This window comes from Phocoena sinus, chromosome 16, assembly GCF_008692025.1.
Source record: "Phocoena sinus isolate mPhoSin1 chromosome 16, mPhoSin1.pri, whole genome shotgun sequence".
NCBI lineage: Eukaryota > Metazoa > Chordata > Mammalia > Artiodactyla > Phocoenidae > Phocoena > Phocoena sinus.
The window spans coordinates 51,299,929-51,311,971 of NC_045778.1; the positions used below are offsets into that span (position 1 = coordinate 51,299,929).

A 12,043-nucleotide genomic window follows, 5' to 3' on the forward strand; every position below is an offset into this window, starting at 1 on the left:
CAGATGTTTTGAAATATGTTGACAACCGTGCAATTGGTATAGTTTCAAAATGCTTCTATAATCATTCACTTAAGGCCAAAAAAAGTCAGAAAACTTTTCTTGATTGAAGTATATTACTTCCCTTGAACTTTTACAAAAGTTAAATGGATAACCATTTAAAATTTATTGTAATTAAGGATTAGAGTAATTAAATGGCAGATTGGAAGTTTAAAATTATTAAAATATTTGTGGTAATGGGTGTGGAGAACATTCTCAGTGGTGAAAATTGAAGGTTATAAATAGTCTTCATTTGAAATGATTACCTGTAAATATTATAATACATTTGTAATGAGTAGAAATTAATTTAGTGGTTAAACCCTTGTATATTTTGCAATCTTGTTTTTATTCTTTTTTTTTTAAAATAGTGTTTGCCAGCTCTGAGCCCGTTCCAGGATTCCAAGGGGATACTCTGCAGCTAGCATTCATTGACCTCAGACAAGTAAGATGTAATAATGTGCTTCTCATTTATTGGTTTCTACTTCTCACCTTTTTTTTTTAATGCTACAGGAATGCTTGTTTGCCTTGAAAAAACTTTTCTTTAGAAAAGTGCTTCTTTTTTTTTTTTTTTTTTTTTTTTGCGCGGTACGCGGGCCTCTCACTGTTGTGGCCTCTCCCGTTGCGGAGCACAGGCTCTGGACGCGCAGGCTCAGCGGCCATGGCTCATGGGCCTAGCCGCTCCACGGCATATGGGATCTTCCTGGACTGGGGCATGAAGCCATGTCCCCTGCATCGGCAGGCGGACTCTCAACCACTGCGCCACCAGAGAAGCCCTAGAAAAGTGCTTCTTTGATAACTGTATTTGGTCCTTCTTTTGAACCTATACCCATTCAGTGTCTCAACTTCATGGGGCATTCTTATTGGTGAATATTTAACTTAGTTATTACTTGCAAAGCACATGAATAAATAAAAACTTTATACTTTGGTTTAATAACACTTGAAGCTTAAGTTATTTCTTAATGATTTCATGGTCGTATATGAAAATTGGTAGTGTAACATTAGTTTTAGGACCCAAGTTAAATGTAAATTATTACAACCTAGAAAGGAACCCCTTGCTTAAAATGTTGTCAGTGTAAAGAATGTTATTTTTATAGTTTTTCTGTATGCTTCCAGAAAGAAGGATAAAACTAATTTTTAAAGGTAATTAATTATACATTTATGTAATTCTTTTCTAGTCACATAACTCTAAGTATAATAACAAATATGATTTTTAAATTTCTTCTATTCAGTTTACTCTTTAACTTCTCTATTGTCATTTTCTTTATTTTCTTCATATTACCTTTTTCCATCTCCCTCATAATTTTGCTTCTTATTTGTTTCTTCCTCTTTCCTCCTCCTCCTTTTTCTTTTTTTTCTTAATCATAGGATTAAGGAGCTTAATAAAGCTGAGAGGCACAAGAGTGTGGAGGAGGGGTAGATCCAAGTTAGAGGGCTTAGGAGTGCTAGGATCGACAACAGGCGTGACTGCTGCCCTTGGCAAGAAGAACCAAATGGAGATGGAATTAAAAGAAAGTCACTGTGATATCAGTCTATTAATGGTCCCATCCCCTTTGAGGGATGGAGATAACTGGAGATGGGGCTCCACCATTGGTATGAATAGAACTCTTCCACAGTGATATTTGGAACAGGACCATTGTGAGCACTTAAAGAGCTCTTATTTTAATAAATGTTTGAACACAGAGCTGCTTTTTCTAATTCCAAGCCAGTGTTCAGTAAATATTTATGAAATGCTAAGTATTGATTATTTGGAGAGAGGATATATGGTTGAAATAGACACAAAAATAATATAAGAGACAGTTTCATCCTTATGGAGCTTAACAATCCTTTAGAGAAGCACAATACCCACAAACTGGCTAGGAATACTTATAAGACAGTGAGTTGTATGGAAATAACTGGTATTTCAAGTCAAGTTTAGAAGAAAATTGAAAAAGCCGTTCTGTCTCCCAATTATAATCTGTAAAGCACTGAACAACGTATTTATGAAATATTTTCATAACATAAATATGAAATAACCTAAATATTTTTATAACCTAAATACATATGAAAATATATTCATATTTATTCTGTTTACAATTGGTGCTCATGTATTATGCCAAACAAGAAACACTATTATGAGTGACCTAGATCTACAGATGCTTAGCTTTACTAAGTTAAGGGGAAGATAGTAGAAAATGAAGAAAGTGGATTCTGAACTTCCATTTCAGTTTATTAGAAGATATTCTTACTATTGAAGGTAGATCCATTTTCTTTACAAGGAGTTATCTCTGTTGCTGTCCTGTTGCCCCTAATAAGATGATATAGAAAACTGAGTCCTTTACCAAGGTGGAAACAGGTTTGGTGGTATATTCATTTCCAAATTAGGTTATGACCACTTACATGAATATGATCTCCAGTCCAAAGAATATGTGATTCAAGGATAGCTCCCATTATATACAAATAATCTGTTCACAGAAAATTTGAAATTTATTGTTTGCTGTTTTCTCAGTTTTGTATGAATTTTTATGCTGTTAACTAGCTTGTAATCTCATTGTAGGATTGTAGATGGGATCACATAATTTAAAAAAATTTTTTATTAGAGTATAGTTGATTTACAATGTTGTATTAGTTTCAGGTGTACAGCAAAGTGATTCAGTTATACATACAAATATATTTATTCTTTTTCAGATTCTTTTCTCATATAGATTATCACAGAATATTGAGTAGAGTTCCCTGTGCTATACAGTAGCTCCTTGTTGGTTATCTGTCTTGTATATAGTAGTGTGTGTATGTTTATCTCAAGCTCCTGATTTATCCCTTCCCCCAACGTTTCCCTTTTGGTAACCATAAGTTTGTTTTTGATATCTGTAAGTCTGTTTCTGTTTTGTAAATAAGTTCATTTGTATCATTTTTTGAAAATTAGATTCCACATATGAGTGATATCATATGATATTTGTCTTTCTCTGACTTACTTCACTTCATATGATATTCTCTAGATCCATCCATGTTGCTGTAGGATCACATAATTTATAAAGCTGTTGGCAAAGATTCTGTTCCTTGATTTGTCCAAGTAGGTAGGTAGTTCAAAGCAGACAACTCTGATCCTAGGTACTTTCTTCCTTCAAACACAATCATCATTTCACAGCAAAGAAATCCTCTTTACAAGCATATAGCTCACTAGGAAATTGTTATGAAGGCAGACTTATAAATATTAATAAACATCTCAAACCTTTTTGGTTGATTTACTTATCAAGTAGTGCACTTAGAGGCATTAAGTCCTGATTGACATTTCCTCATCAAGGTAATTTCTTTTCTTTTTTAAAATGTTTATTTATTTATTTATTTATGGCTGTATTGGGTCTTCATTGCTGCGCGCGGGCTTTCTCTAGTTGCGGTGAGCGGGGGCTACTCTTTGTTGCAGCGCATGGGCTTATTATTGCAGTGGCTTCTCTTGTTGTGAAGCATGGACTCTAGGCACATGGGCTTCAGTAGTTGTGGCATGCAGGCTCAGTAGTTGTGGCTCGCAGGCTCTGGAGCAGAGGCTCAGTAGTTGTGGTGCACGGGCTTAGTGGCTCCGTGGCATGTGGGATCTTCCCGGACCAGGGCTCAAACCTGTGTCCCCTGCATTGGCAGGTGGATTCTTAGCCACTGCGCCACCAGGGAAGTCCCGATGCAACTAATTCTTGTCTTCAGCTACTGGACCGCTGTGATATAACTTGAATTTTATGATTTGAGAGGCCTGGATTTAATAATTTGATAATGATAGTTATTTTTCACCTATATTTGTTTTTCAAATTAACTTACAAACAGTTTAGTGGTGAAATGCCAAGTATGGGAATTGGCCAAAAATAAAATTCATTTTGAAAACTTTAATCTCATATGAGGTGATGTAATGTTTTTTATCAGTATCAGTGATTATTTAAATAAGGATACCTTAAGTTTCAGTAGTGTTTTTATGTTCCTGACTTCATAAAGATATTTCATAGCAGCATATTATTTTAACACTTTTATGTGAAGTAGTATATCACCAAACATAAAGAGGGTGCTAACACTTTTATTTACATTTCAGTTGAATTTCTGCACTTTTCCTTTTTTTTTTTTCCTGGTCTGTGATCCATTTCTGTCTTAATAGGGCAGCTGACAGTTCTTTTCAAGTATACTTAGAAAGGCAAAAAAGCCCTTTTCATAGTACTTATAAGGGGTCATGCTTCTGTTTTTTAGTTTGAATTTGATACTGCTTCATGAATTGCTGGGTATGAAAGATTAGGAAGTAGGTCTAGTGGTCAAATTTTACCTGCCCACCCGGACTTTGCCCTGAGGTCAAACTGCTGATATTTGCTGTTCTGAATAGAGGAGTTGATGACAAGTATGAGCTGATACAAGAGGAAAGTTAGAACCATATCAAAGCTTAAGGCAAGAGAATTGGGACTCAATGAGAGACTGTAGCTAAAAGATGGATCATCAGAATTGCCCTCTTCTAAAGAAAAGGAAATAGCTGACCTGTGAGTGAAAAGACTTTATCATCCTGCCAATCACATGCTTGCTAATGGAAGCCAGTTATCTCAACAACATTTTAAGACCTACTGCCCCAATAGACAATGTGGAGGATTAGCAGTACTGGTACTGCATTATGTGAGTATACTACTTCACTCGATTTTAAACGTGCCGTTTGAACATGATTTGTCTGTGTATACATGTTTTATAAGTAAAGCCTACCATCCTTCTACCCCAGTTCTGAAATGAAGTCGCTAATTGGTGAAGGACTTTGGTATACTTACTTGCATCTGTTTTCTTTTACAAAGACCATCTCTTTTGTTAAATGTAATCTTTCAAATGGATTTCAAAAGAATTTCAAAATATGTAAAATTCTTTTGACAATGTATGAAAACCTTAAAATTTTTAAACTGTTTTTATTATAAGACTCTTTGTATAATGTATAGTATTCAGTGATACTTTTTTTTTTTTTTTTTTTTTTTTTTTTTTGCGGTACGCGGGGCTCTCACTGCTGTGGTCCCTCCCGCTGTGGAGCACAGGCTCCGGACGCCAGCGGCCATGGCTCACGAGCCCAGCCGCTCCTGCGGCATGTGGGATCTTCCCGCACCGGGGCACGAACCCGGGTCCCCTGCATCAGCAGGCGGACTCTCAACCACTGCGCCACCAGGGAAGCCCCAGTGATACTTTTTAAAATAACTCGTTCTTAATACATAGCAAGATTTCAGTAAATATCACTAGAAAGTGAGGTGTCCCATATAACTGAATTTCCCAGGAAACTAAAGATTAGGGTTTTTTGTCTTTGTTTTTTAAATTTTATTTATTTTTGGCTGCGTTGGGTCTTCACTGCTGTGTGCTGGCCTTCTCTAGCTGCAGTGAACAGAGGCTACTCTTTGTTGCAGTGCTCAGGCTTCTCACCGTGGTAGCTTCTTCCGCTGCGGAGCAGGGGCTCCAGGGCACGCAGGCTTCAGTAGTTGTGGCTCTCGGGCTCTAGAGCACAGGCTCAGTGGTTGTGGTACACAGGCTCAGCTGCTCCACAGCATGTGGGATCTTCCCGGACCAGGGATGAAACGCGTGTCCTCCCCATTGGCAGGCGGATTCTTAACCACTGCACCACCAGGAAAGCCCACTGAAGATTAGTTTTTAATCACCAAAACTCTAAAAATGTAGCCAATTTAGCGGGAAACTTTAAAAATGTATCTCTCACTTTCATAGCTTCTTATTGAACATAATTCTCACAGTAGACTGAGCATCCATGGCTCACTAATAATCCTAATACTAAATCCTCTTTGCCTGGTCCTATTTCACTTTGTGATAAGTTAGACTGGCAAGATATTATTGCAGCATTTGACAATATCTTGATAATCCTTCAGACAATATGGAGAGGTTGAGGTAGATTGGATGATAATGCAGTTAAGTAGGTTTGAAGCTAATAAAACAGTTTCTTCCCTAAAGAATGTTGGCTGATGTATCTTTTCACCGTATATTTTCCTGAAGTGTCTTTCCAGGAACACTGATTTCTCAAGATGAGAAAAGATTTCTTTAAAAAAGATTCCAAGTCAGCTAAGTTTGGGAAACACTTTGTACTCTAATCCCCTCTTAGAGACTTACCATGTGCATTAGAATTGTAAGGACTGAGAAATGGTGCGGTAAACCTAAACTCATCACAGAACACATCCCTTACTAATTTTGGCTTGTATTACATGAAATATACTTTGGGAAATGCTGCTTTAAGTCAAGATTCTGGCAGCACCCTCTAGATGTCTGTCTTTGACAGTTTGGGATCAACATATTTTTTAAATGATGACTTGGATAAATACATAGAAGAAATATGAATTATTTGTATAGATTACACAAAGCTAGAAGAGTTACCTAAGATGATAGAAGACGAAATCAAAGTGCTCTCAGTAGTTTTGAGTGATAAGCCAAAGCCAAAAAAGTTAAATTTAGCAAGAAAAATATTAAGTGCTGTATTTAATTTTTTTAACTAAATTTTTAAAAATACAGGATGTAGGAAATCTGACTTATATTATGAAAAAGACCTGGTCATTTTGGTTAACTCCAAATGAACCAACAGCGTGCTGGGAATTCTTAGACTACGCTAATCAAAGTGTGGTATTTGGGTTATTAGACCACTGTGCTTTGGGGCTGTTAAGACTGTGCATGATGGTATGGACGCTCACAAATTGGAGAGCACATAAGAGAGAACTACAAAGGTAGTGAGTGATCGGATACCTTGTCATATGAAGAGCCTTTTAAAAATCTGGGAATAGGGAACCTCCGTGGCGGACCAGTGGTTAAGAGTCCTCACTTCCACTGCAGGGGTTGCAGGTTCGATCCCTGGTTGGGGAACTAAGATCCCATATGCTGCACGGCTAAAAAAAAAAAAAAAAAAAAAATCTGGGAATATATAGTCTAAAGCCTTAGAGAGGTATGCCTTTGTAGTGCAAATCACATATGTGGTTCTTATTAGCTTACATATGAGCCATTTTCTTTTTCTATACCATTTTCTTCTGCCTGTTATAACCCTGTGCCATAAAAATTACAATTTTTCTTTCTCTATCTATGATTAGATTCCATTTTCAAATATTTTATTTCAGGCAAAATAGGGAAAAGAGGAGTGATCATTCCTCTGAACTACATTTAGAGAATTTGAGAGAGAATTCGAATTGTGCAAAATATATATGGATCTCATAGCACTTTTCAAATAAATGTTTTATTGAAATATAACATACATTCAGGCAAATCATACTATTGCTGATTTTTGACAAAGTAAATACATCTCTGTAACACACAGATCAAGAAAAAGAACTTGACCAGTAAGTACCTCAAAAGAGACCCCTACCCCTTACTGCACTTCTCCCTCTCAAAGGATAGCAACTATTGTTACTTCTAACACCACAGATAAATTTTGTCTGATTTTGAACTTTGTATACATGGACTCATGCAGTATTAACTTTCTTTTTTTAATTTAATTTTATTTATTTTTTATATAGCATGTTATTATTAGTTATCTATTTTATACATATTACTGTATATATGTCAATCCCAATCTCCCGGTTCAACCTACCACCACCACCCCTGACCCCAATATTAACTTTTTGGTTCTGCCTTCTTTTGCTCAATATTATGTTTGTGAAATGTATCTATGTTGTTACATGTAGCTATGGTTCATTCATTCCCTTTGCTGTGTAGTCTACCATTATATAAATATACCATAATTTATACATTCTACTATTGATGGACATATGTGATTCCAGTTGTATTGTTACAGATTGAACTAACATGACATTCTTTTGCATGTCTTTTGGTGAACAGACCCATTTTTGTTGAGGTATTTACCTAGGAGTGGAATTGCTGAGTCAGGGGGGTAGGTATATGAATATTCAAAGCAAGAATATTAGTTCGTACTTCAGCCAGCAGTGTAGAAGAGTTCTTGTTGCTCTGCATCCTTGGTATCACTTGATATTAGTTGCCTCTTCCTTTTCAGCCATTCCAGGGAGTATACAATAGTTTTACATTGTGGTTTTAATCTGCGTTTCCTTGATGACTTATAAAATTGAACTCCTTTTCATTTATTTATCGTCTATTTGAATATCCTCCTTTGTGAGTAAACTTTTCAGGTTTTTTGTCATTTTCTTCTATTGGATTGTCTACTTAATGATTTCCAGAAGTTCTTTGTATATTCTGAATATGAGTCCTTCCTTTGTCAAATATGTGTATTGCAAGTATCTTCTCCTGCTCTGTGGCTGGTCTGTTCACTCTTAGTGGTGGCTTTTGATGAATAAAAGCTCATAATTTTAATGAAATCCAATTTATCATTTTTTCCTTCATGATTAGTTCTTTTTAATGTCCAGTTTAAGAAGTCTTTGCCTTCCCCGAAATTGGAAATGTTTTTTTCTAAAAGTTTTATTGTTTGACCGTTCATATTTAGGTTTACAATCCATCTGGAATTGATTTTTGTGCATGGTATGGGGTATAAGGTTCAAGATTGATTTTGTTCCACATGGTTACGCAATTGACCCAGCACCATTTTTTGAAAAGAATTGGCTCTCATAGCATTTTTAAAAATAAATTTATTTATTTTTATTTTTGGCCGCATTGGGTCTTTGTTGGAGCACGTGGGCTTTCTCTAGTTGTGGGGGGCTACTCTTCGTTGCGGTGTGCGGGTTTCTCATTGCGGTGGCTTCTCTGGCTGCAGAGCACGGGCTCTAGACGTGTGGGCTTCAGTAGTTTTGGCACACGGGCTCAACAGTTGTGCTCGCAGGCTCTAGAGCACAGGCTCAGTAGTTGTGGCGCACGGGCTTAGTTGCTCTGCAGCATGTGGGATCTTCCTGGACCAGGGCTTGAACCCGTCTCGCCTGCATTGGGAGGCGGATTCTTAACCACTGCACCACCAGGGAAGTCCCTCTCGTAGCATTTTAATGTAAAATATTTATAAAACACAAGACTTTGAAATATAAATGATATGTGCTTCTAATATACAAGTAAAATGGTTTCTGTTGTCCCCCAGCTAACTGTATGCTTATATTTCATGATTCATGCCATTCCCTATTAGCAAATTAGTTATCAAGTTGAGGTTTTAAAATAGCAGCCTAACTATACCCCCACCACATCAAAGGTATTTTTAAAAATAAAGCAATTCTAGAGCAAGTATTCATAACAATTCAGGTAACATAAAAGAAAAAAGCTAAGCTACAAGCCCATGAAGACAAGAATCATGCCTTTTTTGTTCACTACCATACATGTATTACTTAACCCTATTCCTGGCACATAGTAAACAATCAATAAATGTTGAATAAGTGAATGCAAATTATTCAGCTATATTCAAACATATTTTTGGTGTACAGAAACACCTTATTTGGAATTGGGATATTACATGTAAGTTAATGTTCCATGTAAAGAAACATACTTTAAAAGCAGTAAAAAAATTTTTATTTCCGTTATTTTTGATGGGAGTATTTCTAAAAATACATGACACATTTCTTTGCCTTCTCAAGTAAACGTGTAAGCATTACAAACATTTCTTGATTTACCTTGGTCATCATTAGGGATACTAAAATAATAATGTTATTTCTAAGAGATGTTGTCATTGCTCCAAACCCAACTGTTCTTCTATATTTTGAACAGGGGAATTATAGGAATTTAGACAAAGGCAGTATATGCCTTAATTGAGTGATCAGCAATGACTAAATATAGAGCAGAACTTAAATAAAGCACCATGTCCTAAACTTCTGTTATTTGGAACAGTGAGTCATGAAGAAAGTAAATTATAGACAAATAATTTTAGGAAATCCTGAATATTGTGTTCCTCTCTTGTAAATTCACAATTTCATTGGCACATTGAAGGCTTTGAGAAGTCCTGTAATAGAGGTGTATCCCCTTTTTCCCCCCAAACCTGTTTGAGTACTAAATACTTTTCAAAAAAGAATCTCTTACTATCCTGCAAATCAGTGTTCTATGGCACACAGTTTGAAAACACTGAATTATGTGGACCACTATTGCACTGCGTTACTCTATGGATTCCTAGAACTATGTTCTGGTTAAAACATAGGGCTCTGAAAGCAAAAAGATAAGCCTTTCAGTAGATAGATGAAATTTAAATATTAAAATACAAATAATACAAAAATGATGAAAATAGAAAGTTTTCAAAAATAATTTGTTGAACTTCCTCTTTTTTAAAACATTCAGACGATTTTATGAAGGATGGTAATTACTAGAGGATTAATGCTGCTTAGATTCAGTAAACCAGTCAGTCAGTCATACAGAATAACTTGTTTTTAAGAAGCATGAGACAGTAACACAGGATTGCTTGTGAAGAATGAAGAGATTAAAGGGGGAAATTAAAATACCAGCTCATATGGAGTTCAGATCCTAACAGTTGTCAGATTCCTTAGTGAATCATCAAGGCTATTGTTATTGAGCCACAGTATGCATACTTGGAGAGAAATAAAGAATATATTTGCTACTTCCCCCCCTCCCCCTTACTAATACACTGTAAATGAGATGGGAAAATTTTGAAAGAGATATTTTGATAAAATAATCAAAGTACGTTCTATATTTTGTTTGTTATAAAGAGCATCTCCTAGTATTAAATACATTTGAAGTGACTTTTTTCGAGATAACTGTACCTTTCCTTAAGACAGAAAACGTAATACCTTCCAAAATAAGAATGTTAAAACAAAGCCAAAACGTCACAAAGAAGATAGTATTACTACTTAGTGGTACTAAAAACATGATGAAAAAACTTCAAAGTCCTTTAGAACTTACAGGAATTTTTTGCCTAGATGGTTTACTTTACACATTAACTTAGCTGTAAGCACCTTCAGATACAAAAAGAGAAGGGGTAGGGGAACAAAAGCTGCTTTGTTCAGTTTGCCTCTTTTACCTGTCACCAAGTCCTCCCTAGCAGGCAAAGGAGGAGCTGTACACCTAAAAAACTTCTTTTACCTTCCATCACTTCTTTATCTGACATAATTTAAGGAATGTATTTTTTTAAGTCATTTTGTGACCCAATACATGCATCTTTTTATTAATGGTACCCAGGGAAGATTCTCTGTGTCCCAGAAGAGTCAATGGACCATTCTGAATATTAAGCCAATTCTTTTTAGTTTTGTTTTTTTTTAACTTTATCAATTTTTGGAACTTGACTATCCATATCCTGATCCAATATGATCTCATATAGTTGGAACAGGAGTATAGTATATGCCATTTTTTAAAAAGGCAACCCATAAAACTACTTCAGATCTGTTTTCTTATTTATATATGTCATCAACATACATGTCATTTTCTTTCATGATAAATCCCAAATCTGGGCTTCTCAGTACCATATGCTACATGAGGAGACTAAGCAGCCATTAGCTGTGACTGTTGCTCATTTGACTTCTCCGATATTCTACCACTTCGTAGAGAAATCTGTTAGGAATGATTTGTAGCTTTTTACTGGTTTTTTTTTCCTTCAGCGTTCAACTCCACGAGCAGGAATCGGTTATAACATAGATTGCATTGCATAAAGGTCCTTATGTGCCTTTAGATCAGGGGTTCTAACCTGGGGATCACAGGTTGGTTTTAGGAGGCTTATGCAAAATTTTGTCTATATGTGCATATTTCCGAGAAGAAGGTCCAATGTTTTAATATATTCACAAAGGCATCATATATGACCTAACAACAGTTATCTCACCATCACTGCTCTAGAGAAATGGAAGGCTGTCCAGATGAAGCCAGATCGCAAAGAGCTGTCCCATTTCCAGAGATGTCTTTATTTATTAAACAAATATTTGAGCACCTGCTCTGGGCACTCTTTTAAGTGCTGGTGATACAGTGGTAAAAAAGATAGGCAAGATCCCTGCTCTTAAAACTTGTTTTGTTGGAGGGAGATCCATAACAAACAATGATAATTTCAAATAGCTTTATATAGAATTTCAAATACATTTAGATTCTGTGAGAAAAATAAAACTGGTTAACGTGAATAGTGACTGGGAGTTAGTGGACCACTTCAGATTGGGTTGTCAAGGGTAAACCTCTTTAAGGAGTAGGTATC

General features: G+C 35.9%; 1 protein-coding gene across 7 annotated transcripts in view; it reads left to right on the forward strand.

Moving 5' to 3' along the window:
- The window catches only part of EXOC6 (exocyst complex component 6), a 196,873-nt gene that overhangs the window by 161,281 nt on the left and 23,549 nt on the right, over positions 1–12,043 (forward strand). For all 7 annotated transcript variants that reach the window (XR_004346133.1, XM_032607832.1, XM_032607837.1 and 4 more), the window contains one exon: positions 405–478. Coding sequence is in view for 6 of the 7 variants with exons in the window: in XM_032607832.1 (XP_032463723.1) it covers positions 405–478 (74 nt within the window). In the remaining variant the exon portion in view is untranslated. The remainder of the gene's footprint in view (positions 1–404; positions 479–12,043) is intronic.